Below are 27,000 nucleotides of genomic sequence, written 5' to 3'. Positions count from 1 at the left end.
GTGGGCAGCACGGTAGGACAGGGGTTAATGCGTGTGCCTCACAATACGTAGGTCCTGAGTTCAATCCCTGGCTTGGGATCTTTCTGTGTGGAGTTTGCATGTTCTCCCTATGACTTCGGCTTCCTCCCACTTCCAAAGACATGCACCTGGGGATAGGTTGATTGGCAACACTAAATTGGCCCTAGTGGGTGAATGTGAGTGTGAATGTTGTCTGTCTATCTGTGTTGGTCCTGTGATGAGGTGAAGACTTGTCCAGGGTGTACCCCGCCTTTTGCCCGTGTGCAGCTGAGATAGGCTCCAGCACCCCCCGCGACCCCGAAAGGGACAAGCGGTCGAAAATGGATGGATGGATGGATCTCCAGGGTAGAATACAAAACTGAAAAAAGAAACATAATATGGCACCACAAGGGAAATATAGAATAACATTTATTATACATACTAGCTGTTCTGTATACAAATTGGGAATTTGCTGACATGACGAGTTTAAGTCTCATAATGTGATGTTATACAGGAAGCCAGTTTACTTAGAGGTAGTAGTCCTCCTCCTCAATGTCCCCATGTGCATTCTCAAAGCCAAGGGCCTGGATGTCATGTGTGATATCACTGATGCGGCGGTTGAACTCCTGAGATCCTGAGGCCAGAGAGCAGCTGTCATACCTGCTGGGAGAACAAGCAGTTAATCTAAACACAGTCTGTGCAGTCATTTCATCTCATACAGTATGATGCACAATATACTGTATGTTCAAAACAGGCGTAATGTAGTTTCCTAAAGCAGCAAATGCTACTTTTTCGCAGAGAACAAATGATGAAACCACACAACGAATGTAAGGGAAACTTTTCTTTCAATCCCAAAGGGTCAATAAAAGACTGTATATTACATTTTTAGGGTAGCAGTCACAGTATACAGTAGGGGTGTGGGGAAAAAATCAATTCGAATACGAATTGCGATTCTCACGTTGTGCGATTCAGAATTGATTGTCATATTTAAAAAAATAGATTTTTTTTATTTTTTTTTATCAATCCAACAAACCAATACACAGCAATACCATAACAATGCAATCCAATTCCAAAACCAAACCTGACCCAGCAACACTCAGAACTGCAATAAACAGAGCAATTGAGAGGAGACACAAACACGACACAGAACAAACCAAAAGTAGTGAAACAAAAATGAATATTATCAACAACAGTATCAATATTAGTTATAATTTCAGCATAGCAGTGATTAAAAATCCCTCACTGACATTATCATTATACATTTATAAAAATAATAAAAAAGAACTATAGTGTCACTTGCATCGCATCTCATAAGCTTGACAACACAATCTGTCAAATATTTTCACAAAGATAAAATAAGTCATATTTTTGGTTCGTTTAATAGTTAAAACAAATTTACATTATTGGAATCAGTTGATAAAACATTGTCCTTCACAATTATAAACGTTTTTTTTTTTTAAATCTACTAGTCTGCTAGCATGTCAGCAGACTGGGGTAGATCCTGCTGAAATCCTATGTATTGAATGAATACAGAAATGTTTTGAATCGGTAAAGTATTGTTTTTGAATCGAGAATCGCGTTGAATCGAAAAAAATCGATATATTATGGAATCGCAACCCCAAGAATCGATTTTGAATCGAATCGTGGGACACCCAAAGATTCGCAGCTATAGTATACAGTGTATATTAAGTAAAAAATAATAGTAAAATTGCGACAAAAAGAGATATTCAGCTTTTTCACTATGCAAAATTGTGCAATGACCTTCCACGAGATGATAATTTTGCAAATAACGAAAAATTCGACCTAAAATTTTTTAGGTTGCACCGACTGATTGTCTTTGCATTCCTTCAAGGTACCACATTATACTACTTTTCAACTACCGTATTTCCTTGAATTGCTGCCGGGGCGCTAATTAATTTAAAACCTCTTCTCACTCCTGCGCTTACCAAAGGCATGCTGTAAAAGTAAGCCTGCGCGAATTATTTTAAAACCTCTTCTCACTCCGGCACTTACCAAAGGCATGCAGTAAAAATTTGAGTGTGATGTAAGCTTGGACCTTAAATCCTACTTAATAGCTCTTAATCTTCTTCCCTTTATGCAATTTCAAATTACCGGTATTGAAATCAGCCTCCTCCATTTTGAAAATGATGACAGGGGAAGTGTCACTCGTGACGTCACAAGTTTGACCAGGCGGTAATACTAAGCATGCGCTAAAAAATTCTCAGTTTGCTTGCTAAACATTATACATTCCAAGGTATAGTAGCGGCACACACTAATTTAATTGTAATATTACCTCATACTTGCCAACCTTGAGACCTCCGATTTCAGGAGGTGGGGGGCGTGGTCGGGGGTGGGGCGGAGGCGTGGTTGGGCCTGGGGCGTGGTTAAGAGGAGAGGAGTATATTTACATCTAGAATTCACCAACTCGAGTATTTCATATATATTTTCTATATATATATAAATATATACATACCCGTATATATATATATATATATATATATATATATATATATATATATATATATATGAAATACTTGACTTTCAGTGAATTCTAGCTATATATATTTATTTTTTTGTATATATAAATAAAATAAATAGTTGAATTTCAGACGATACCTATCAAATACATAGTAATAAAAACAGTTGTTCTACTAGCTGTACTCAATAACCAGGCGAGGTGATTAAGTTACGTCTCTTTACTGTGGGCTTCAGAACAGACTCCCTCACTTGCCGCCAGGTGCGCAACACCACGTAAATCGTTGGCCAATCAAAAAGCAACCCCATAACGCTATAGCCAACATTCACCAGGAGACGGCAACAGAGAACATAGAGCACTCTATTTCAGACGGCGTCGGCATGGCTGTAACTTCCTCGTTCTTCTGCTTCGTCTCCTTGTGTGTGCAGTTTTTTATAAAAATCTGTTAATGTTGTATCGTGATTGGGCAGGCAAGCTTTTTATATAGTGGGAAAGCGGACGTGAAAACAGGCTGTCCCCACTCAGGTCCGCTGCTTGCATGGAGCTGGATGGGGCGTGGTTTCCAGCTACGGCTGAATTTCGGAAGAACATTTTTTCCGGGAGGTTTTCGGGAGAGGCGCTGAATTTTGGGAGTCTCCGGGAAAATCCGGTAGGGTTGGCAAGTATGTATTACCTTAGTAGGGTTTTTTATTTTTTTATTTTTTGGGGGTTCATGCATGTGTATGTTTGTATACGTTTATGCTTATCCTTGGTTTTATGTTTTCATAACACTTTACTGTATTTGTGTATGTGGGTGTGTTTGTGTGTGTGTGTGTGTGTATGTATGTATGTATACATATATATACTTGTTTTTTCTTCACTGACAGTTAAGTTTAGTCTTACTGAATCGTGTTTTCTTGTTGTCTCCTTCCCCCTGTTTGTGATGTTTTGTGGACATGTGCATTGCCAAAGATTCAATCTATACTGCTGTATATGTGTTGTAAAAAATGAAAATCCTAAAGAAATGTTAAATTTAAATAAAAGTGCTTTGGGGCGTTGTTGGGAACATGCTGCTGTTCTGTGTGTTTGGTCTGTAGCTTTAATGCTAATGAACTGTATTTTATCCACTTTTTTTTTTACATATGAATGGTAACTGGAATATCACTTGTATAACACTTTTCTACCTTCCACCTGACACTGTAACCTCTTTTATCAATTGATAACACAATATCAGGAGCAAGTGGTGGTTCAGTACTGAGGATAGATCAGCAAGGTCACAGGGGAACTGAGGATCAAACCACTAACCTTCCTGCGGGGAGCACACAACTGCCATGCGGCCCACATATTGTACACAAATCATAAACCTGCACTGGTCCTAAATAATAGATACAACAAATAAGAGGTCCCCAAACTATGGCCCGAAGTCCGAACCAGGCCCACCATCATTTACAATATAGATCGAGGGACGTCTAAAGTTAAAAAAACGGTGTGACTGTGAAATAAATACTGGATACTGGACACTACAGGTGTAGTTTCTTATGTTCCTATTATTATTGTAAGCAAATTATGTATACATAAATTATGGATACAAACAAGCAAGGAAACAGCAAATAAGGGCCAATGCATTTACATCTTATTTGAATATAGCACAAGTAACATTCAAAGTTGAATTAAAAAAAGGAAACCCTTTCTGCTCACAATTATCAATAAAAATACAGAAGCCAACATTTTAACAGTATATTTACCTGCTAAATAAAGTTCCCCAACTCAACCATACACTATCAGTTCTACGCCCTGACGGAAAGCTTCTCTGTGCGCTAATGGACTACTTGTTAATGTTGTTAACCATTGATGTGGTGTCTTTTGCTAGCTTTTCATGTAAAGCAAGAGGACTTAGACCATTTTAATGCACGCTCATTTGGTTTCTGTTGATGTCTTTCAGAGTTTGCTAGCAAATTATCTGTCGCTAATCACTTCCACACTTTCCACGGCAAACACCAAACACGGTGTTGAACATTCTTGCTTGCTTTGCACATGGTGCCCAAGGCGGATAGTTTCTGGCGGCCTTGTAGAGGTTTTCCCTCCTTGACAAAGTCACCACATACATTCTATATACATCTATATTTCTATATCTATATAGTACTGTATATATACACACCACATTTTTGTTTAACTTTTTTTATTTATTTTTACTATCAAGTAGACTATATATATATAGATGAAACCTCTACATAGTGGAGGTTTCTATGGAGTATCCGTTATACAGTGCTCAACACCGGGGTAGAGCGAATATACTTTAGGTCAGGAAAAAAAACAAAAGGCTATATCATCCCTTCAAGCCTGTTTCACAGGTTTGGATGATTTAGCCTCCTGTGTTTTTTCCTGACCTAACGCATATATATGTATGTATATATATATATATATATATATATATATATATATATATATATATATATATATATATATATACATATATATATATATATATATATATATATATATATATGTATATATATATATATATATATATATATACAAACCCCTTTTCAATATGAGTTGGGAAATAGTGTTAGATGTAAATACAAGCAGAATACAATGATTTTCAACTCCTTTTCAATACATATTCAATTGAATGCACTACAAAGACAAGATATTTGATGTTCAAACTCATAAACTTTATTTTTTTTGCAAATAATAATTAACTTAAAATTTCATGACTGCAACACGTGCCAAAGTAGTCGGGAAAGGACATGTTCACCACTGTGTTACATCAGCTTTTCTTTTAACAGCACTCAAACGTTTGGGAACTGACAAAACTAACTGTTGAAGCTCTGAAAGTGGAATTCTTTCCCATTCTTATTTTATGTAGAGCTTCAGTCGTTCAACAGTCCGGGGTCTCCGCTGTCGTATTTTACACTTCATAATGCGCCACACATTTTTCGATGGGAGACAGGTCTGGACTGCAGGCGGGCCAGGAAAGTACCCACACTCTTTTTTTATGAAGCCACGCTGTTGTAACACTTGTCTTGCTGAAATAAGAGGGGGCGTCTTTGATAATGTTGCTTGGATGACAACATATGTTGCTCAAAAACCTGTATGGACCTTTCAGAATTAATGGTGCTTTCACAGATGTGTAAGTTACCTATGCCTTGGGCACTAATACACCCCCATACCATCACAGATGCTGGCTTTTGAACTTTGCGCCTATAACAATCCGAATGGTTATTTTCCTCTTTGTTTTGGAGGACACCACGTCCTCTGTTTCCAAATAGAATTTTAAATGTGGACTTGTCAGACCACAGAACACCTTTCCACTTTGCATCAGTCCATCTTAGATGAGCTCGGGCCCAGCGAAGCCAGCGGCGTTCTTTGATATTGTTGATAAATGGGTTTTGCTTTGCATAGCAGAGTTTTAACTTGCACTTACAGATGTAGCGACCAACTGTAGTTACTGACAGTGGTTTTATGAAGTGTTCCTAAACCCATGTGGTGATATCCTTTACACACTGATGTCGGTTTTTGATGCAGTACCGCCTGAGGGATCAAAAGTCCGTAATATCATCGCTTACGTGCAGTGATTTCTCCTGATTCTCTGAACTTTTTGATGGTTTTACGGACCGTAGATGGTGAAACCCCTAAACTCCTTGCAATAGCTCGTTGAGAAATGTTGTTTTAAAACTGTTCGACAATTTTTTTACAAAGTGGTGACCCTCACCCCCTTCTTGTTTGTGAATTACTTAGCATTTCATGGAAGCTGCTTTTATACCCAATCATGGCACCCACCTGTTCCCAATTAGCCTGCACACCTGTGGGATGTTCCAAATAAGTGTTTAATGAGCATTCCTCAACTTTATAAGTATTTATTGCCACCTTTCCCAACTTCTTTGTGACGTGTTGCCGGCATCAAATTCTAAAGTAATGATTATCTGCAAAAAAAAATGTTTATCAGTTTGAACATCAAATATGTTGTCATTGTGGTGCATTCAACTGAATATGGGTTGACAATGATTTGCAAATCATTGTATTCCGTTTATATTTACATCTAACACAATTTCCCAACTCATATGGAAACTGAGTTTATATATATATATATATATATATATATATATATAGAGAGAGAGAGAGAGAGAGAGAGAGAGAGAGAGAGACAGAGAGAGAGAGAGACAGAGAGAGAGAAATAACCCGGCCCCCAACCCACAACCAAATTCCTTTAACACAATGTGCCCCCCGAGTCAAAACGTTTGGGGATCCCTGCCATAGATAAACAAAGCAAAATTAAGGGGTGGAGTGATAGACTTGTATCACGTTCATTAGAGCCTCTGGAGCAGGACTATTGCTGTGGCGGGAGCCGGGAATGACACAACACTTGCCCCCGAGTTCAGATCAAAAACTTTGAAATCAAACATTTTTGGAGCAAATTCCCAAAAACAATAGAGTGCTCCCGTTGTATAGAGGAACTACAACCACTGTGAATACATTGACAGATCCTTGCAGTGACATTCTAACTTTGCTAGCAAAGTTAGAACACTGGGATCCAAAACTGAGGTGTTCCTCAAGGCACTCTCCTTTTTGGAAGTTACATTTTTTTTAAATTTTTTGTAAAGTGATCAATGTCACTTAGGGGTGTTGCTGTCACTTGTTTACTTCAGCTCTCCCGTCCAAAGGCAAAACCTAGTAACTAATTTCTAGCTGATTTTGAGAAAACAAAGGAAAACCAATCTATCTTGATGCTGTCTTACAAAGATCTACAAAGTCATCAAACGTATAGATGTTTTCTTGAGCTTTCATTTTTTTGCCGATTGAGCCATGGATTGAATCTGCTCTCATGAACGTGTGCCCTTTCTCCAGATATTTTATTACAATCTCGGGTGGGCCCCATTCTGCGTTTGCACATTGGACAAGAGCCGTGTACAGCGTCCAGTTTTTCTTTTGACCTCCACAGTTATCTGCCCAAAAGAGTATGCAAGGGGAAGAATCAAGAACAATACATTTAAGGAAGGTGCTTGCAACGTCCTGGGCCAATCTTCCAAATATCCCCTCGTGCCGTAATATCACATAATCAGGTTGACCGTCGGCCCCCATTCCTGCAAATGTCTCATTAAAGACAATAAGGTGACTGACAAAGACGCTCCGATTGGTCCCTTGAGATACTAGGTTTTTCTGTTGTATCTACGCGGTTATGTGGTAGTTGCTAGGTCCTGCCATGCGCGTAACAGGTTACTTACGGAACAAATTACAATATCGCATACACTAATGTAAAGCATATCACCTAGGAACTCCAAAATTATTATCAGCTCAGTTTTGACCAAAATTGAGTTACTGGGTTTTGCCTTTGGACGGGAGAGATGCAGTCACTAGTAATTTTTTCAACTCCTTAATTTTACTAATAGTGTTCCTAAAGGTCCAATTTTAGGTCCTCTCTTTATCATCATTTGGCCAGTTCAACTGGTGGCCTGCTATAATTTAATTACAGAAAAAAAGTGTTATCTAGTAGACTCTTAAACACACTAGAGTGCTGTCATAGAGATAATCTTTGACTATAGCTTTTTTGCAGAAGGTTCTTAAAACAACAGAGTGCTGCTGTAACCGATAAAATAAACAGACCGAAAGCAAATGTCTACTGTGGAGGATGCTGGTTCTCCTGTATATATGGATACACTTGGCGAAATCTGACCCCCCTATTTCTGAGCATTTTTTAAAAGTACCCCACGAATCAATTTTGCTGAATATCCCTGCTCTATAGTGACACATATTGCGGTCATAAAAAGCCAGCTTTGCATATGAAAGCTGTGACTCCATTATTGTACCCTCTCATGGCGGTGGCCGATGTGTTGCTCATGCTGCGTTTGATGCGTCCGAAGCTGTCAGTCAAAATTCCACCCTCACGGATTCCAATACTTTCCAGGAAGTTTTCAAAAACTCCCACATCCTTGTCTGGGATAAAAGGGCGCATTCCTGAAATAAGAGCAGGGTTAAAGTTAAAGTCAAAGTTAAAGTACCAACGATCATCACACGCACACTGGGTGTGGTGAAATTTGTCCTCTGCATTTGACCCATCCCCATGTTAACCCCCTGGAAGGTGAGGGGAGCAGTGAGCAGCAGTGTGAGCAGCAAGTAATTTTTTGGTGATTTAACCCCCAATTCCAACCTGTGATGGTGAGTGCCAAGCAAGAAGGCAATGGGTCCCATTTTTTGTGGTTTTTGGGTTTGAACTCACAACCTTCCAGTCTCAGGGTGGACACTAACCACAAGGCCACTGAGTTAGGTGAATGTATGTATGAGTTTTGCTTGGCGTTTTATGGTCTCAACCATCTTTAGTTATTCCAAACATCAAGCTTTTACACAAGTGGTCCCAGTCGCTATACAACTGAAGATTTGACAGGTTATTGCTGAACTTTTCTGTATGGGATATTTTAAGCCTCCTCTCACATTCACATACATACACTGTTAAAGTCTGTAAAATGATGAGTTTGCCATCTCACCCATGAGCAGAAACTTGCGGTTGTCTCCATACAACTGCAGCAGCTCGGAGCAGAAATGTTCTATGTTTGACCCCAGTCTGTATTCTCTCAGCAGGACTGCAAAGTGCTGCAACTCCACAGCGTTCAGCTTGTTCCTGAGCTGCATACACATGCACGCACTGAGTACACAAGTACACACTGAATATGGACTTTTCAGGCAACAACTTTAAAATCATCTGTAAAAAGAGTGTAACAAGAACGCACCGTAGTCATGTACTCCTGCATGAGCATCAGGGTGGGGTTGCTCTCCCCCACGTCGGGGGCTGATACCATACAATGGTGGGATTCCTGAAGAGACAGAGACGAACTCTCGCTGTACGTCTCACTGTAGTAAAGCTCAAATGCGTCCTGGGATCCATCACTAAAAGAAACATACGATAAAAGGACAATAATGATCCAGCCTTGAAAATGTGTGCAGTTATAATAATACATTAATAATAATAATAATAATAATCAGATATAAAATTAAAAAATCCATCCATCCATTTTCTACCGCTTATTCCCTTTTGGGGTCGCGGGGGGCGCTGGCGCCTATCTCAGCTACAATCGGGCGGAAGGCAGGGTACACTCTGGACAAGTCGCCACCTCATCGCAGGGCCAACACAGATAGACAGACAACATTCACACTCACATTCACACACTAGGGCCAATTTAGTGTTGCCAATCAACCTATCCCCAGGTGCATGTCTTTGGAAGTGGGAGGAAGCCGGAGTACCCGGAGGGAACCCACGCAGTCACGGGGAGAACATGCAAACTCCACACAGAAAGATCCCGAGCCTGGATTTGAACCCAGGACTATAAACAGATATATATATATATATATATACATACATACATATACACACACACACATACATATATATATAATACATATATACCCATACATACATATACACATCCTCATATTATTTCTTTTTTTGTTTATTTAATTGATGTATTTGTAGATACTACTTTGTTTTTGTTTTTGATGTTTCTTTTTTTCACCACACTAGGTATGGTGAAATTTTTCCTCTGCATTTGACCCATCCCCTTGTTCCACACCCTGGGAGGTGAGTGGAGGAATGAGCAGCAGCGGTGACCATGCCAGGGGAATAATTTTTGGTGATTTAACCGCCAATTTTTATAGTCATTGGTATGACTCGGCCGGGGTTTGAACTCACAACCTACCGATCTCAGGGCGGCAGTAATTGCATGGTTAGAGTTTTTGCTTGTATCTGCTTTTTGCAGGAAGATCTAGGCCGTTTGCGTACTCAAATAGTTTGTGCGCTGCTTGCTCCATCTTGGCTTGGTTGACCACCGCTGTTTTTCACTTGTGGAAAGAAGTTATGTGACGGAATACAAACTATTTGGTTGTTTAATAATATTCAATTTTCTGACCTAATAAAGAGAAATGTTTTCATTTCTAAAGGTGTGAATTAAAAAATTACATCTCTAATAGAATATCCTCATCGGGTTTTGTGGTTATTCATTGTTAAGGCTTGACTTGTAATGGAACTCAGTTAGGTGATTGTACGGTACATTTTTAACGAGGATGAACATACTGTAGCAGAGACTAGCGTAAAAAGTTGTCTGTCAATTTTCCCTTTTCTTTTGGTCTATGGCAGTGGTTCTCAACCTTTTTTCAGTGATGTACCCCCTGTGAACGTTTTTTTTTAATTCAAGTACCCCCTAATCAGAGCAAAGCCTTTTTAGTTGAAAAAAAGAGATAACGAAGTAAAATACAGCACTATGTCATCAGATTCTGATTTGTTAAATTGAATGACAGTGCAGAATATTGCTAATTTGTAGTGGTCTTTCTTGAACTATTTGGAAAAAAAGATAAAAAATAACTAAAAACTTGTTGAAAAATAAACAAGTGATTCAATTATAAATAAAGATTTCTACACATAGAAGTAATCATCAACTTAAAGTGCCCTCTTTGGGGATTGTAATAGAGATCCATCTGGATTCATCAACTTCATTCTAAACATTTCTTCACAAAAAAAAATCTTTAACATCAATATTTATTGAACATGTCCACAAAAAATGTAGCTGTCAACACTTTCACAGTTTATGAACTTACATTCATATTTTGTTGAAGTATTATTCAATAAATATATTTATAAAGGATTTTGGAATTGTTGCTATTCTTAGAATATTTTAAAAATATTTTAAAAATATTGAAGATATGCCCCTTGGCATACCTTCAAGTACCCCCATTTGAGAACCACTGGTCTATGGTGAGGACAAAATGTGACCTACTATGAGCTGCAACAACTGTACTCTGGATCATAACTGTAGGATGTGTCTGTCAGACAGCTGTCACCTAAACAGATACAAAAAGAGAATTCAGATTTCTAATTTGCATGACCCCAGGATGCAGAGACGACATGAGCGACGTGCAGGTAAGAAAGTTCTTTTATTAGGTACCAAACAAGGAAACACCAACGTGGCCGCAGCAGTGATCTGCAAGACTATCAAAACTTGGTAATAGAACACAATACATCGTACACGCCAACCATAAACTCAGACAATAAGCATTAAATCAGCGCTGTGCCGAGAACGCAGGCATAAGAAGGCGCCTAATTGACAAACAGGGACAGGTGTGTATCCTGGAAGCAGGTGAGGACATCGGTAGTCTCACCAAAAGTGAAGTCGCAGGAAATGGAAAAAACACATGTAACAAAAACATACTGAAAGAGCGTTTGGACAGAAATGACACAACACACAGGGAACAGAAGGCCAAAGTCCAAGCTGTCACGTGGGAGCAGTACATTTTCATACCTGTATACAGACAGTACATTGTTTTGTTTGCTTTACTAAGAAAATCAATGCAATCCATAAAGGTGCCATGTGCAATAACTTCATGTCAAGTCATCATTAAATGGCTCTGATATGTCAAAAGGCACTAATAAATCATGTTCTTTTCTAATACCTGTATAACTGATGATGGTAGGTCAGCCGTAATATGCTCATTTCAAAATTAGATTTACAGCCCCGAAAAATTATTGTTTTTATTTTAATGCCCCGCCCTCCACCGTTTGACCAACTAGAAAGTCCGTGAGTGTGTCACATCCAGGTTGTCAGTTACGCACCGCCCTCTTAGTCGGGCTACTGCCACTGGTCAAGTTACTAAACATGTCAAACCTTAGTAAATCTAAAAGGCGTTGTTACGATTCGCAACTTATTCATAACTGTGGAGGGGGTCGTGGCCTGCGGGCCTGCCACGGAACAGGGTGTTGCCAGGACCGGCCTCGAAGACAGCAACAGGTCCGTAGATGGCCCAGATGAGCCTTGTTATCTAATCACCCTGTCGCCTTTATTAGCAGCAGCCGTGATGAGATGAGTAGTTGGAGTTGGAGGTGCTGCTGAGCAGACGCAGAAGGAAAAGACGTTGTGCTAAAAACAGGAAGTCTTGTACTATTTATGAAAATAAAACAGTGTTATACCCGGAATTCCTGGGGGGAAATGTAGAGGTTGTTGAGGGGCAACCTCTACATTTGCAAATGTAGAGGTTGCCCTCTGGTGGGTTCTTCAGAACACCACACACTGCCAAGAGAGCCAGGAATGCGGGTATTACACAGTTTCATTTTCATAAAAAGTGCAAGTCTTTCTTCTTTTCAGCACAACGTCTTTTCCTTCTCTGTCTGCTCAGCAACAAGTCCAACTCCGGCTACTCGTCTTATCACGGCTGCTGCTAGTAAAGGCGACAGGTGATTAGATAACAAGGCCCACCTGGGCTGTCTACGCACCTGTCGCTATCTTCGAGGCCGGTCCTGGCAACACCCCTTTCCGCGGCAGGCCCGCAGGCTACGCCTCCCTCCACACAGAAAAAACTAGGAACAAAACAAGGATTTGTATTGGGGTGTCTTTTAAAGATGGAGACCATTGAAGGCAGGGTCAGATTTTTTATCTGACACCAAACTTGCTAATTTCCTCCTTGTTAGGTAAGTAAGGCATTTATGTTATCTTATTACTTGTCATAAATGGTAATTGACATTTTGTATGTAAACTACTCTAGCCGAGTGTCCTGGGTTCGCATATTCTGTGTACTTATATAATAAAATAACAAAGGGGAATCAGAATCAGCTTTATTGTCATTACGCAGGGTAACGAGATTGAGGCCATTCCATACAGCAGACATCGCACTGTATGGAATGGCCTCAATCTCGTTACCCTGCGTAATGACAATAAAGCTGATTCTGATTCTGATGAGAGCAGGTCGGGTCTCCACCACTTCTTTAAAGTTCTCTCCTTTACACCTCTCGAATCCTCACTCTCTTCAACAACCCACCTTTGTATAGACCTCTTACATCACAGCCCTACGGCAACTCTGGAGGGACAAAACTCCTCCTTACCTAACATTTCTCTGGTAACTTGAGACACCCTGAACTTTTTGTTACATACGTCCCCCCTCAATTAGAAACGTACCCGTTTTATTACAAACAAAATAGGTAACAAACAAGGAGAAATAGAACAGAGAAAAAAAAAATTCACCATCTTAATGCACACAACAAAACAATATTTTTTACTGATCCACACCGTATTGCAGAGGCTAGCACAATTGCGCCTCAAGACATGCAAATACTTGTAGATGCAAAGGAAGTCGCTCCAATCGCCCCTTGTGAGATAGTTCAATTATGCGGAGGAGGTCGCCCCCAGCGAGATAGTCCGATTGTGCGCAGGAAGTTGCCCCAGTCATCCCCTGCGAGATAGTCCGATTGTGAGATAGTTCGAGTATGACGCTCTATCATGCCATCAGACTTGGGGTTATAGGCAGTGGTTTCTCATCCTTTTCTATTTTTTGTATTTCAAGCAACTGGCAGAGTCTAATTGAAGGGGAAACACCCTGGGGCCCCCACACCCCCCATGGGAACCTCCGGGCCACGTCCAGAATGTCCATGACCACCCTCCGGAGAGGCCTACAAACCTGGGACCCCCCATGGAAACTTCTGGGCCACTCCAGAATGTCCATGACCACCCTCCGGAAGGGGCGACAAATCTGAGACCCGCCCACGGGGACGTTAAGAGCACCGACGGGTCCGACACACTCCGCACTGCTCACACCACCGTCGGATGTTTCTCCGCATGAAGGGCCAGTAGTAAGATTTCCGGGAACGCCTCCGTAACCAGCCGGCTCACGTCCGCAGCAAACACCTCCAAGCTCTCCCCCTGAGCACGCACCCGCGCGGACAGGCTGGCCCTGAAGCGGTCCGTTAATTGTCTTTGTCCAAAAGCTGCCCCCATTCTCTCTTTAATGAGACGAGTCGGGAGAATCCTCACCAGCTCCTCATTGCAGCCACGGCCGGCTCCCGCCGTCTCGCTAACGGCTACTTCCAACTGCCTTGCCCAGCTCAGAAAACTCTGGCTCCCGTCGCCGGTGAAAGGAGCGGTTAAAAAAAAAGTCCATCTTCGACACCCATGCCATGTGAGTGTCCGTCAAACAGCGCCTGGCCCGGGCCCAAAAGGGACCTCGTCACCACACCACGTGTCCGCAAAATAGCCAGGAAGCTTAGCAGCTAACTGGAAACTCACGAGTCCCGTGTAACGCTTTCTTCTTTTTTTTTCAACACAGCAGTTAAAATCCCACCGCTGCCACCAATGTAGCCGAGTGTCCTGGGGTCACATTTTCTGTGTACTTACAGTATATGATAAAATAATAAAGGGGAGTCATGAGAGCAGGTCCGGTCTCCACCAATTCTTTAAAATTCTCTCCTTTACACCAGGGGCGTCGCCAAACATATTTCACTGGGGCACGTGCCCCACTGTTGATCTGCAGTGCCCCAGTAAAAATGTCGTCAATAAAAAAAAAACGCTTCAGAGTTTTAAGTCTACATAACATAGACAACAGCGTACATACTACTTAGTATGGTAATTGATTGCTACTGTATTCACTCCACTAACAATGAGCACATGGCTAATTAAGTTAGGTAACGTTAGCCAACAACAATTTGTTAATTACATTATTTTGATTTTGATTTGACTCAAACTGTAACTCCTAGATGGATATCAGAAAGTTATTCGCCCGCAGCAAGAAGCAGCAGGAATGAGAGATGTAAGTGAAGTCCTCGCTAGCTAGGCAACATCATTGTCTTAAGTTGATGCTAAGGTAGCTAAGGTTATTCCTTGTATCAAGACAAACATATTCATTTGCTGTACGAGCTGTCGGGGGAATTTCCAATGAACATGAAACATAATGTTGGTTATTGTCTGCTGGTTCTGCATCAATGATGATTTGGAGTAAGCATGTGTGAGTTGAGTGCTTCTCAAATGGTTTATCTTCAGGAAGAAAAACATTTTTCCATATCATCAAGTTGTGAGCCAATTTTTAAATCATTCAAGTTTATTTCACAGAAAAATAGCACAGTAGACATGTCTTGTTAATCGGTGTGACTTTGACTAAAATAATCTTGTTTTGTCAGCAGAAAAATGGCTACAGCTTAAGCATCTGGTTTTGTTTCCAGAAAAAATAGTACAATTTCTGTATTTGTTTTCAGAAAGATGGCTAAAAATATCGGGTTTTGCTGCCCCATTCAGATTTTTTTTTTAAATATTTCCATGTCTGTCCTGAGTCCTCCTCCAACTTGTTAGTCGGTTTGCCTTTTGCTAAAATACTCACTAATAGTCGCTAGAAAAAAGGCTAAAATAATCTGGTTTTGTTGCAACAATTTGATTTTTTTCTCCCTAAATTTTTTTTTTCATGCACACATCTGACTGCGACTCACTGAAAATGACACACAATCCACTCTTATGTCACGACCCACCAGTTGGGAACCACTGGTCAACTGTATAACAGTTACTGTAATATTTCCATGTCTGTCCAGAGTGATTGACCACTTTGCAAAAATGAAAACGAGACGTTACAGTTCACTTCTCAGAAAATGATTCCCTGAACAGACACACAACAGTTGTTCATTTATTCTACTACTGTGGCTTTATTGTTTTGTGTATATTTTATAGTTTTGTGAATCTGAAATAGGATTAGCCACATTGCCATAAATGGACATTAAATAATATAAAATAACCCAGAGATGTAGGGGTGCTTTATTTTTTGTTTTTCTTTTGTAGATGTTAAATTTGCAGATGATTACTGCAATATATATTTCAAAAAGAGTCATTGCTCTTCCTTTTTGCTTTTACCAGTAGCAGTTTAGGAGTCTGGAGTAAAAAAGTGCACAAGTAGGTCAAATGCATTAGTTAATTTCAGGTGGTTAATCAAAGATCCATACAACATAATTTGATATGATTTCATAGTTTAAAGCACTATTTATGTATTTTTTATGATAAATAAGTGCTAAAAATGTTTTTGCTTGCGCGCTTTGCACGCTCACATGAATTATTTGTGCCCCAGGTGTGCCCCAGTACAGTATTAGGTCTAGTGACGCCCCTGCTTTACACCTCTCCAATCCTCACTCTCTTCAACAACCCACCTTTTTAGAGACCTCTTACGTCACAGCCCTACGGCAACTCTGGAGGGACAAACTCCTCCTCCTTGCCTAATATTTCTCTGGTAACTTGGGACACCCTGAACTGTTTGTTACACTATATTCTCCAATACAGTCTCTGATCTTGTCTAACAAAGCTAGTATGTTCGTGCAATGAATTCTTAGTGTGGTGGTGCTCAGCATGCTAGCCCGGTCAAGGACACATCTACATACAGGCTAACGAGGGAAATAAATGTCTGTTAGCCTTTATGTCGATGTGTCATCCAATTGATAGGGCAAAGTATATTTTCGACAAAAAAAAATGTGGATATGGGTAGTGTCAGTGCCTAATTCGTTCTTAATATGCTGATACGCATATTAGCATGACTAATTGCGGTTTCTGGTACTGTATATGCATTGGGCACATATGGGGCGGTATTTGCTCTGCACAATCTAATACATTACATGTAATGATTTTGTATTTTGTGTATTGACATGATAGTAGTCTATATGATTTATGCGTAACATGTGTTGGCTCATAAAATTGTTCTCTGCACTGAAAGATGGTGATGTGCGTACATGGAAGAGAATGCAGTGCATCAGGTTGGATGCAACATGGAGTTACGCTGAACGAAATGTGGTGGTAATTTTACTGTTTGCCTTGGATTGCCATCAAAGTAGGCTTATGCAATATATAGTATCCCATCCATCCATTTCCTACCGCTTGTCCCTTACAGGGTTGCAGGGGGAGCTGTAGCCTATCCCAACTGCACAAGGGCGGAAATATCCATCCATCTGTCCATTTACTACTGCTTATTCCCTTTTGGGGTCGCAGGGGGCGCTGGCGCCTATCTCAGCTACAATCTGGCGGAAGGCGGCGTACACCCTGGACAAGTCGCTACCTCATTGCAGGGCCAACACAGATAGACAGACAACATTCACACTCACATTCACACAGTAGGGACCATTTAGTGTTGCCAATCAACCTATCCCCAGGTGCATGTCTTTGGAGGTGGGAGGAAGCCGGAGTACCCGGAGAGAACCCACGCATTCACGGGGAGAACATGCAAACTCCACACAGAAAGATCCCGAGCCTGGGATTGAACCCAGGACTGCAGGACCTTTGTATTGTGAGGCAGACGCCTCTTCCAATGAAGCCCGGGCATACTATTATATATAATTGTGGGCTTCACGGTGGCAGAGGGGTTCGTGCGTCTGCCTCACAATACGAAGGTCCTGCAGTCCTGGGTTCAAATCCAGGCTTGGTATCTTTCTGTGTGGAGTTTGCATGTTCTCCCCGTGAATGCGTGGGTTCCCTCCGGGTACTCCGGCTTCCTCCCACTTCCAAAGACATGCACCTGGGGATAGGTTGATTGGCAACACTAAATTGGCCCTAGTGTGTGAATGTGAGTGTGAATGTTGTCTGTCTATCTGTGTTGGCCCTGCGATGAGGTGGCGACATGTCCAGGGTGTACCCCGCCTTCCGCCCAATTGTAGCTGAGATAGGCGCCAGCGCCCCCCGCCACCCCGAAAGGGAATAAGCGGTAGAAAATGGATGGATGGATGGATATATATAATTGTTTCGATAGTGGTCCGTGCAGTTAAACTAGACAATTTAGCAGGGTAACATAAACAACCTGTACCGACTCCCGACGAAAATCTTGCTTCGTAACTTTACAAATACATTTGACTAATCGACATCAGTATCAGTTATCGACATAAGGCATAATTACTTATTAAACCATCGTGCAAGAAGCATCAACGAGAGAAACTTACAGCGTAGGACTCGTCGATTACCATTTGATGTTCCTTGGAGTAGGAGTAGGATCTGACAACCTCAGTCATGGAGAGTGGGAGGGGACTACAGAACTTTGACCGTGATTGCAGTACCTTTTCTAGCGTCATTACTACAAATGGCACCTTTAAAGGCCTACTGAAATTAGATTTTCTCATTTAAACGGGGATAGCAGGTCCATTCTATGTGTCATACTGGATCATTTCGCAATATTGCCAAATTTTTGCTGAAAGGATTTAGTAGAGAACATCGACGATAAAGTTTGCAACTTTTGGTCGCTAATAAAAATGCCTTGCCTGTACCAGGAGTAGCAGACGATGTGCGCGTGATATCACGGGTTGTAGGGCTCCTCACATCCTCACATTGTTTATAATCATAGCCACCAGCAGCAAGAGCGATTCGGACCGAGAAAGCGACGATTTCCCCATGAATTTGAGCAAGGATGAAAGATTCGTGGATGAGGAAAGTTGGAGTGAAGCACTAGAAGAAGAAAAAAAAGGCCGACTGCAGTGGGAGCGATTCAGATGTTATTAAACACATTTACTAGGATAATTCTGGAAAATCCCTAATCTGCTTATTGTGTTACTAATGTTTTAGTGAGATTATAAAGTCATACCTGAAAGTCGGAGGGCTAAGGTGGCCACCAGTGTCTCTGAGGGAAGCCATATGGAGGAACCAAGAAAGTCACAGCTGCCTTTTTGACAGCTGCTGCAGGAGGACGCAAACTCCGCCCAAGTCTCCGGTAAGAGCCAACTTAATATCACAATTTTCTCATCCAAAAACTTGCTGGTTGACGTAGAGAAACATGTTCGCTTGACCTCTCTGTTCCATATTAAAGCTTCACAACAAACAAAGAAACACCGGCTGTGTTTTGGTTGCTAAAGGCAGCTGCAATCCACCGCTTTCCACCGACAGCATTCTTCTTTATAGTCTCCATTATTAATTGAACAAATTGCAAAAGATTCAGCAACACAGATGTCCAAAATACTGTGTAATAATGCGATTAAAGCAGACGACTTTTAGCCGTGATCGGTGCTGGGCTAAAATGTCCACTCCAACCAATAACGTCACAAGCACGGGTCAACATAAGCGTCATCATTCTGCAACGTTTTCAACGGGATACCTGGCGGGAAATTTTAAATTGCAATTTTGTAAACCAAACCGGCCGTATTGGCATGTGTTGCGATGTTAAAGGCCTACTAAAACCCACTACTACCGACCACGCAGTCTGATAGTTTATATATCAATGATGAAATCTTAACATTGCAACACATGCCAAAACGGCCTTTTTAGTTTACTAAATTGCAATTTTAAATTTCCCGCGAGTTTCTTGTTGAAAACGTCGCGGAATGATGACGTGTATGCGTGACGTCACGGACTGTCAGGAAATATTAGCAGCTGCACCACTCGCGGCTAAAAGTCGTCTGCTTTAACCGCATAATTACACAGTATTTTGGACATCTGTGTTGCTGAATCTTTTGCAATTTGTTCATTTAATGATGGACACTATAAAGAACAATGCTGTTGTTGGAAAGCGGTGGATTGCAGCTGTCTTCAGCACAGAGACACAGCCGGTGTTTCTTTGTTTGTTGTGAAGCGGAGCGGTCAAGCGAACATGTTTTCTCTACGTCAACCAGCATGTTTTTGGATGGGGAAATTGTAATACATATCTTACAGGAGAAATCATTGGATTATTCGTCGTCCTGCAACGGCTGTTTAAAAGGCAGCTGTGAGCTTGGCTCCTCGGCTACTCCCTGAGACACTGCGTGTTCACCGCAGCCATCCGACCTCGAGGTATGTCTTTACAATCTTTAAAATCTCACTAAAACACTATTAAAACAATAAGCAGATAAGGGATCTTCCAGAATTATCCTAGTAAATGTGTCTAATTACATCTGAAACGCTCACACTGCCGCCGCCCGGAGCCGTCGCTATTTTTTTTTTTCTAGTCCTTCACTATCAATATCCTAATTCACAAATCTTTCATCCTTGCTCAAATTAATGAGGGAATTGTCACTTTCTCGGTCCGAATTGCTCTTACTGCTGGTGGCTCCCATCATAAACAATGTGAATATGTGTGGAGCCCTGCAACTCGTGACGTCACGTGCACATACTTCCGGTAAAGGCAGGGCTTTTCTATTAGCGACCAAAAGTTGCGAAGTTTATCGTGGATGTTCTCTACTAAATCCTTTCAGCAAAAATATGGCAATATCGCGAAATGATCAAGTATGACACATAGAATGGACCTGCTATTCCCGTTTAAATAAGAAAATCTAATTTCAGTAGGCTTTTAAGATTTTATCATTGATATATAAACTATCAGACTGCGTGGTAGGTAGTAGTGGGTTTCAGTAGGCCTTTAATTAGGCATGGCATTATATCTGGATACAGAATGTAAACAGGTAGATTTCAAATGTAGACCACTGTGACCTTACAGCAAGAATTCCAGTGACAATTTTTTTTTATCACAGATTGTTTTAAAAAAAAATTGTGAGACAAATAGGAAGAGAACTTGAACACAATTTTGAGTGTATATCTTGTATGCCCTTATACTGTACAGATTTCATAATCACAATAGTCTATATCCCTCCATTCATTTTCTACCGCTTATTCCCTTTGGGGTCGCTGGTGCCTATCTCAGCTACAATTGGGCAGAAGGCGGGGTACACCCTGGACAAGTCGCCACCTCATCGCAGCATAATAGTCTATACATTTAGTTAATTGAACACTGAATTTTTGTGGCAGGTATATGAGAATATTCCCATCTTTGAGTCAGCTACGATAAACTTAATCTAAGTTTAATAGAAATTGGTGGGAAAAAAATGTTTTTCATTAAATATAAAAATAACTTACTTCTCTGCAGCCAATAGCAGTCCGGCATAGTGTGATGGAACCCAGCTCTGTCAACGCACTCAATGGTCTGATGGCCGTAAATGATTTGGAACATCTGGCAGATGAGAGAACAGTACTCCTCTGCCGCATCTTACACACATTAGATATTAGATGAAAATGATTACGTGACAAATGAGTAACTAGTGCGACAGAAAGGTGCCCCACTCGGTTCTCCACAGCTAGGATGACCAGGTTGCAGTAGGCATCGGGGCAGGGTGTCGGCTCCAGTGGATTGTGATTCCTTCTCTCCCAGCTGCCGTAGCTCTTACCTCTCTCCCAACTGCCCGTACAAGCCTGCCGTCTTTCCCAGCTTCCTCCACCGCTTCCTCCATGCCGCCTCTCCCAGCTTCCTCCTCCACTTCCTCCATGCCGCCCCTCCCAGCTGCCTCCTACTACGGGCCCCACACCGCTCACTGGCCTCGGCCGGCGGCTCTCCCAGCTTCCACCTGTCTTGCGCGTCGGTTGCCTCCTCTCCCAACTCCCTCCTGCTCGCTTCCTTTCTAAACTCCCCCCACTTTCTCCTGTTCCTCCTGCCCCTCCCCTGTCACACCCCCCGCCTCTGTCCAAATTCTGGTTTTTGTCATGGTTACTCCTAGACAGCGAGGGCCTCCAGTCCACTCCACAAATCGTGTGTCGTCGTTCCATCGTACCCCCAGATGGCCGTGGGTCAGCATTGCAGCTCATGGTTTGACGTCGGCCATCAATGCCTGTTGGATTCTTTCGATCCAGACTGTTGTCCCCGGCAACCACAGTGTCCACATTTAGACCTGAGAGAAAGACATTTATCGTACCTTGCTGAGCTTGGCTGGCGGATGAACCCTCACCTGTCTTGAGGACCAGCAGGTGAAGCGCATCATCTCTCAGGTAGGAGGCCGCAGCAATTTCATGAGTGGGAATTCTCATCAGCAGCTTCTCATTGTCTCGCCACGTGAGCAACAAGCAGCGAGCCGACAGACTCAGGATACAGTCTTGGTCCATGCTGGTCTTTAAAGGCAGAACTCTCAACTGCTGCTGACCAACATAACTAAATGAGTTAAACAAACAGCACACTTACATAACAACAAAATGTGACTAGTACACTATTTCACTACCCTCTATTATTTGCATTAATGACTACTAAGTCTTTAAATATTGACCGGTAGGGATTTTCCACACTATCTATACTGTTCAGTGTCACCTGGGGGCTGGAGACAATGCCATCTGACCTAAAAGGTCTGAAATTGAATCCAGCCCAGTATATGAAAAAAGACAACATTAGTAACATCAATTGTCATTTGATCAATTACTAAACGTATTATCATGCAAGACAGGTTATCATTTATTGGTGATCAAGGTTTAACAAAGTTAAAGGTGGTTTTACATATAAAACAAAGCACTGCTGATTTGTGGAATAAAGGTTTGACTACTAACCCTTGCTGTGTCAAGCAGTTGCAGCAGTTCATCACGACTGGACGGGTTCAGAGAAACTGACACCCACGTCAGGTGACCAAGGAACTAAATGGAAAGGACAATCGACAGGTGATTTTTGACTTTGTGTACCATACTGTATCGTCCTGATCTACTAAGAGCCAATTAGCCAATTAATGTGTGCAAAGTATAAACTTCGGTGTACAATTAGCGGGTGTGTTGTGGGTGATCTACTTAGACTGCGTGTACATTTAATAACAAGTGCAAACGTGGTGCACACCGTGTGTAGTATGGAAACAGGAAACAGTTATTTCCCTCCACATCAATGGCATCAAGTTGCAACCTGTGAAGTTTTGCTATGTTGTGGAACATGCAACACACAACTATAATCTGTGACACCTTTTTTGGGCTTTTAGATTCTGCTTTTTCAGCATGAGCTACAACAGAACCTGTTTTTTAGAATGCCGAAGGTGCTCTTTGGGAGATGCCGGCGCTAAGTACGATGGTGCACGGGAATTAACCAGATGTGACAAAACGCATTGCAGATGTTTTTTCACATATTGATTGTCTTTGTCAGAATTTCTGGACAGATGTGTAACCTATGTCTGATATTTGCATTTTTGCCCTTAAATATGTTTACACGCATATGGAAGATTCTCTCATCTCTTGCGCGTACCTTCCAAACGGGCTATAAAAAGGCACAAAAACAACAGCCACAAAACAGTTTTTATAAATCACATTTCCAGCACTCAATGATTATGTTTGCTTGTCTTACAAGTATCGTTACTGTTTCAATAATCAGCATTTTCTCTCCAAATACATAAAGACAGTCATGCTAAATGGATTTAGCTTGCGGTTTTGCTCATTTAAAGTACACAATCCTCAGCCCACAAGCTTAGTAAACCCAGCACTGTGTGAGTAATCAACTCGGGCTGACAAAGTTCGTTTAACAGCGTTATTTTTGGAGACCAGCATTGCATGAGCTATGAAGTTTGCATGTGTTTTAACTAGGGCTGCAAAATTAATGCGATAATAACACGTTAACTATAAGTTCATTTAACAGCATTATTTTACTTTTTTGTACGCACGTCTAACGCACACTCCACCTTTTTGACCCTCGGTCCATTCCGTTGCGTGGGAAAATGTAATGGCGTTCAGTTACTGTTGGGCCACAAGCGGGAAAATAGTTATTAGACATGCACAAGGAAAACGGTACATTATGGAAATCCCAAAACCATGGCAAGTCGTTCCCCCGACAAGATAAGACTATTTTATCTTCAATCGCCGTGAAACAACATCACTGGAGCGAACGCGGGCAGTCACGCTTTGCTGCTTACAGAGAAAAGGAGATTCCCTTCTGTGTTTCAATAACAGCTGAGGGCACTGAACACATAACATGTGGATTGTTACACTAACTTCTTTAATAAGATGGGGTCAAAGTTTAGCAGAAAGGAGAGAAAAAGGCAGGAAGTCTTTAATATTCTTTATTCTTGTCAAAAACGTCGAAAAATGTCAAAACACTTCTTCTCAAACCAACCACTTTCACAATATTAGTGCTATGCGTCAAATCCAGTTTAACTACTATAACAAAACAAAAAATCTCTTACATTACAGTGTGTAAAGAAATCCTTGATATGCCTACCTAAATAAATGCTAGTGCACCACTTGAGGATAACAAAGGGGGATTTTTTTTGGCAGATTGAAATAAATTGCATATTCTTTTATAACATGGTCTGGTTGATAGTCCTCAATCATAGAATGTTTAGCGGGCGGAATAGTACACTGTAATCTTATATAGAGAAGGTTGATAGATTGTCATGCCACGAAACGAATGTGATTAACTTATACAACATGTAAAGAACAGATTATCAAGTGTTTATTCAGGCAAAAAAAAAAAAATCACATTTCACCTTACCAAAAATTTTTGAGAATTAAAACCATTATCGTAAAAATGCACATTTTGTGTTATTGATGTGCAAAACTGGTATCTAAACATACTGTAGTTCCTCCTCTGAATGCACATGCTCCTACAGTAGGAATACAAATTCTGTATTCCTACAAAATACAAAATCTAGCAGTACACCAATGCATTGCACTTCATTTTTTGTTGTCATTAAAAGCGTTTCTATGTCCATTTTGTCATGAGCGTTTTAGAAACGCATAATTGTTTAAAAAAATGTATTAAAACTAATTAATTGTCCAGTCATGCTATTAAAAACTTGGAAATGATCTGTTTAGGGTACACAATGAATTGCAGTATTTGTTTTGTTAACTATGAACAAACTGTAATTAATCAAAATTAAATATTTTAATCTTTTGACAGCCCTATTTCTATCACACGCAATCCTTTAGTAGATCAAGCCGTGGTTTTATTCGACTCATTACCAGTCCTACCTACCTTGACCTCCTTTTCCACATAGTCAAAGATGAGTCTCTCAGGGTGGATGAGGAAGTCAGGAGGGTAGAGGGGGACAGTGTGCAAAGGACGTCGGTAAACGCTGCCTCGTTCAACCGGCCTGCGACTCGCTTTGGACCAAACCAATCGTTTAATGGGTGAGACAAAACCCTTGAGAGGAAGATAACACATAGACCAAAAAAAATAGGAAATATACTGTTGGTGTCATGAGGAGCAATAATGAGTTTTCACTAATGGAAAGATGAAAACAAACATTTATTATTTTGCCCTAACAACAGACCTCTTTATAAATTGCAAACATAGCAGAATGAGTTCAAATCTTATAGCGTTGTTCTTTGAAGATGCAGTTCGAGATATATGTCATCCTCTTATACTTTGTGACAGTAGAACAAGAAAAAATATTTTCTTTAAATGGCAGGTTTGACTGTATTGTCGGGACAGTTGACAATTGAACTAGGGAAACAAAAAATTTTGTCTTCATTCATTACACTCTGTAATCAATTTCTTTCTCTCTGACAGTTAACACAGTGTCACTAAAAACAGTTAACCAGTAATCAATATTTTGCAAATTAATGTTTGCGTCAATATTTCTGCATCTGCACACTTTCGCCATTTCCTTTGAGTGGACAGGACGAGTTCTGCTTCAGTAGTAGAGGCTGAGAATTTAACATAACAATGGCATTAAAGCATTTGATTAAAAAAAAATTACCTACCTGTAACTTAACAAGTGGAATGAAATCATGATTACCTTTTTGGACTTCTTGGGTTCATAATCCATTGTGGTCTCACTGTGTTTTTCTGATCCTGGGTCAGCTAAGTCTTGTCACAGCTGTCTTGTGACCAACTTTGTCCATTTCTTTGTAGTAGTTTTATATCTATCTGTACTTCAGCATCTGCAACCTGGTTATTTTGCCTCTCTACACTGATTGGTTTGGGACAAACATGCACACACAAGGAGGATCGGACAGGAAGCAAGGGAAGTCTACTTCCTGCTCAAAAGGAAACTCCACCAGAGACTGATAAGGCCCATTTTACTTCTCAAAACACACACACACACACACACACACACACACACACACACACACACACACACACGCACGCACGCACGCACATCCACGCACACAGTAAATAACCTACTCCTGATGGGTGCTGGTTGGCGCCTTGCATGGCAGCTCCCTCCATCAGTGTGTGAATGTGTGTGTGAATGGGTAAATGTGGAAGTAGTGTCAAAGCGCTTTGAGTACATTGAAGGTAGAAAAGCGCTATACAAGTACAACCCATTTATCATTTATTGGGGGATTGAGTAGCCTATTTGCAAAGTATCTTTGATTGCTATGCTATGCTGTGATGAATCAACCAACATTTATATACATTTTACACACGTTTCTAGAGTAGTTGCGGTGTCCGGTTTGTATTGCAATCTGTGCACTTCAGTCCAGTTCAGCTCAGTTCAGTTTCAGTTTATTTCAAACATGCATAGAATAAAATGAATTGCATCACATAATTCCAGTTTTTTCATTACAGCGTGTACAAAAAGGGGTAGGAAGAAACAGATTTTATTTATTCCTACCCCTTTTCATACCACAGCAAATTTTATCCAATTTCCTTGTTCTTTGTAATAGAACAGTGAACAAATAAATAATAAATACATAATATACCACAGTAAGCAAACACATATTAAATACATAAATAATCTTTGTCTCAATAAAAAAAAATGTAAAAAGGGTTCAAGATTTTCATCATAATTCTTGTTCTATGTACTTTGTGAACACTTGTATTTGAACAGTCTCTTAAACTGAATCATATTGGTGCTTTGTTTAATTTCTTAGGTTAATCCGTTCCAAAATGTATTTCCATATACTCATATGCTAAATGTTTTAAGTGTTGTACGAGCATACAAATGTTTTAAATTAAATTTTCCTCTAAGGTTATATTTTTCCTCTTTTATTGAGAAGAATTGTTGTACATTCATACCCGTCAGCTATCCTGTTCTGTCTCCCTGTAATGTTCGGCTGATCTTGAATGGGATTGTGCTGAAAAATTGTAATTTCCCCTCGGGGATTAAAAATATATTTTTGATTCTGATTCTGATTCTGATTCTGATTCTTGGGTAG

At 40.7% G+C, this 27,000-nt stretch overlaps 1 protein-coding gene across 2 annotated transcripts; it reads right to left on the bottom strand.

Annotated features, from left to right (window-relative positions):
- Nucleotides 1-408: 408 nt before the first annotated feature.
- On the bottom strand, nucleotides 409-25,868 carry ccm2l (CCM2 like scaffold protein). Of its 2 annotated transcripts, none has more exons than XM_061904291.1 (11): nucleotides 25,635-25,863; nucleotides 24,869-25,036; nucleotides 22,474-22,557; nucleotides 21,888-22,071; nucleotides 21,230-21,830; nucleotides 21,025-21,155; nucleotides 11,215-11,278; nucleotides 9,178-9,334; nucleotides 8,935-9,073; nucleotides 8,260-8,407; nucleotides 409-657 (listed from the first exon to the last, which is right to left on the bottom strand). In XM_061904291.1, exons 1-11 carry the CDS (start codon nucleotides 25,662-25,664, stop codon nucleotides 525-527), a joined length of 1,839 nt encoding a protein of 612 aa, XP_061760275.1. In that variant the 5' UTR covers nucleotides 25,665-25,863; the 3' UTR covers nucleotides 409-524. The 2 variants fall into 2 exon arrangements, 1 of the variants encoding a protein (XP_061760275.1); XR_009807249.1 differs by having other exon boundaries at nucleotides 509-657; nucleotides 8,935-9,092; nucleotides 25,635-25,868.
- Between the last annotated feature and the right edge of the window lie 1,132 nt (nucleotides 25,869-27,000).

This window comes from Nerophis ophidion, linkage group LG06, assembly GCF_033978795.1.
Source record: "Nerophis ophidion isolate RoL-2023_Sa linkage group LG06, RoL_Noph_v1.0, whole genome shotgun sequence".
NCBI classification, from domain to species: domain Eukaryota; kingdom Metazoa; phylum Chordata; class Actinopteri; order Syngnathiformes; family Syngnathidae; genus Nerophis; species Nerophis ophidion.
The sequence above is the reverse complement of the archived record's forward strand: the minus strand, read 5'-3'. Positions and strand labels throughout refer to the sequence as shown.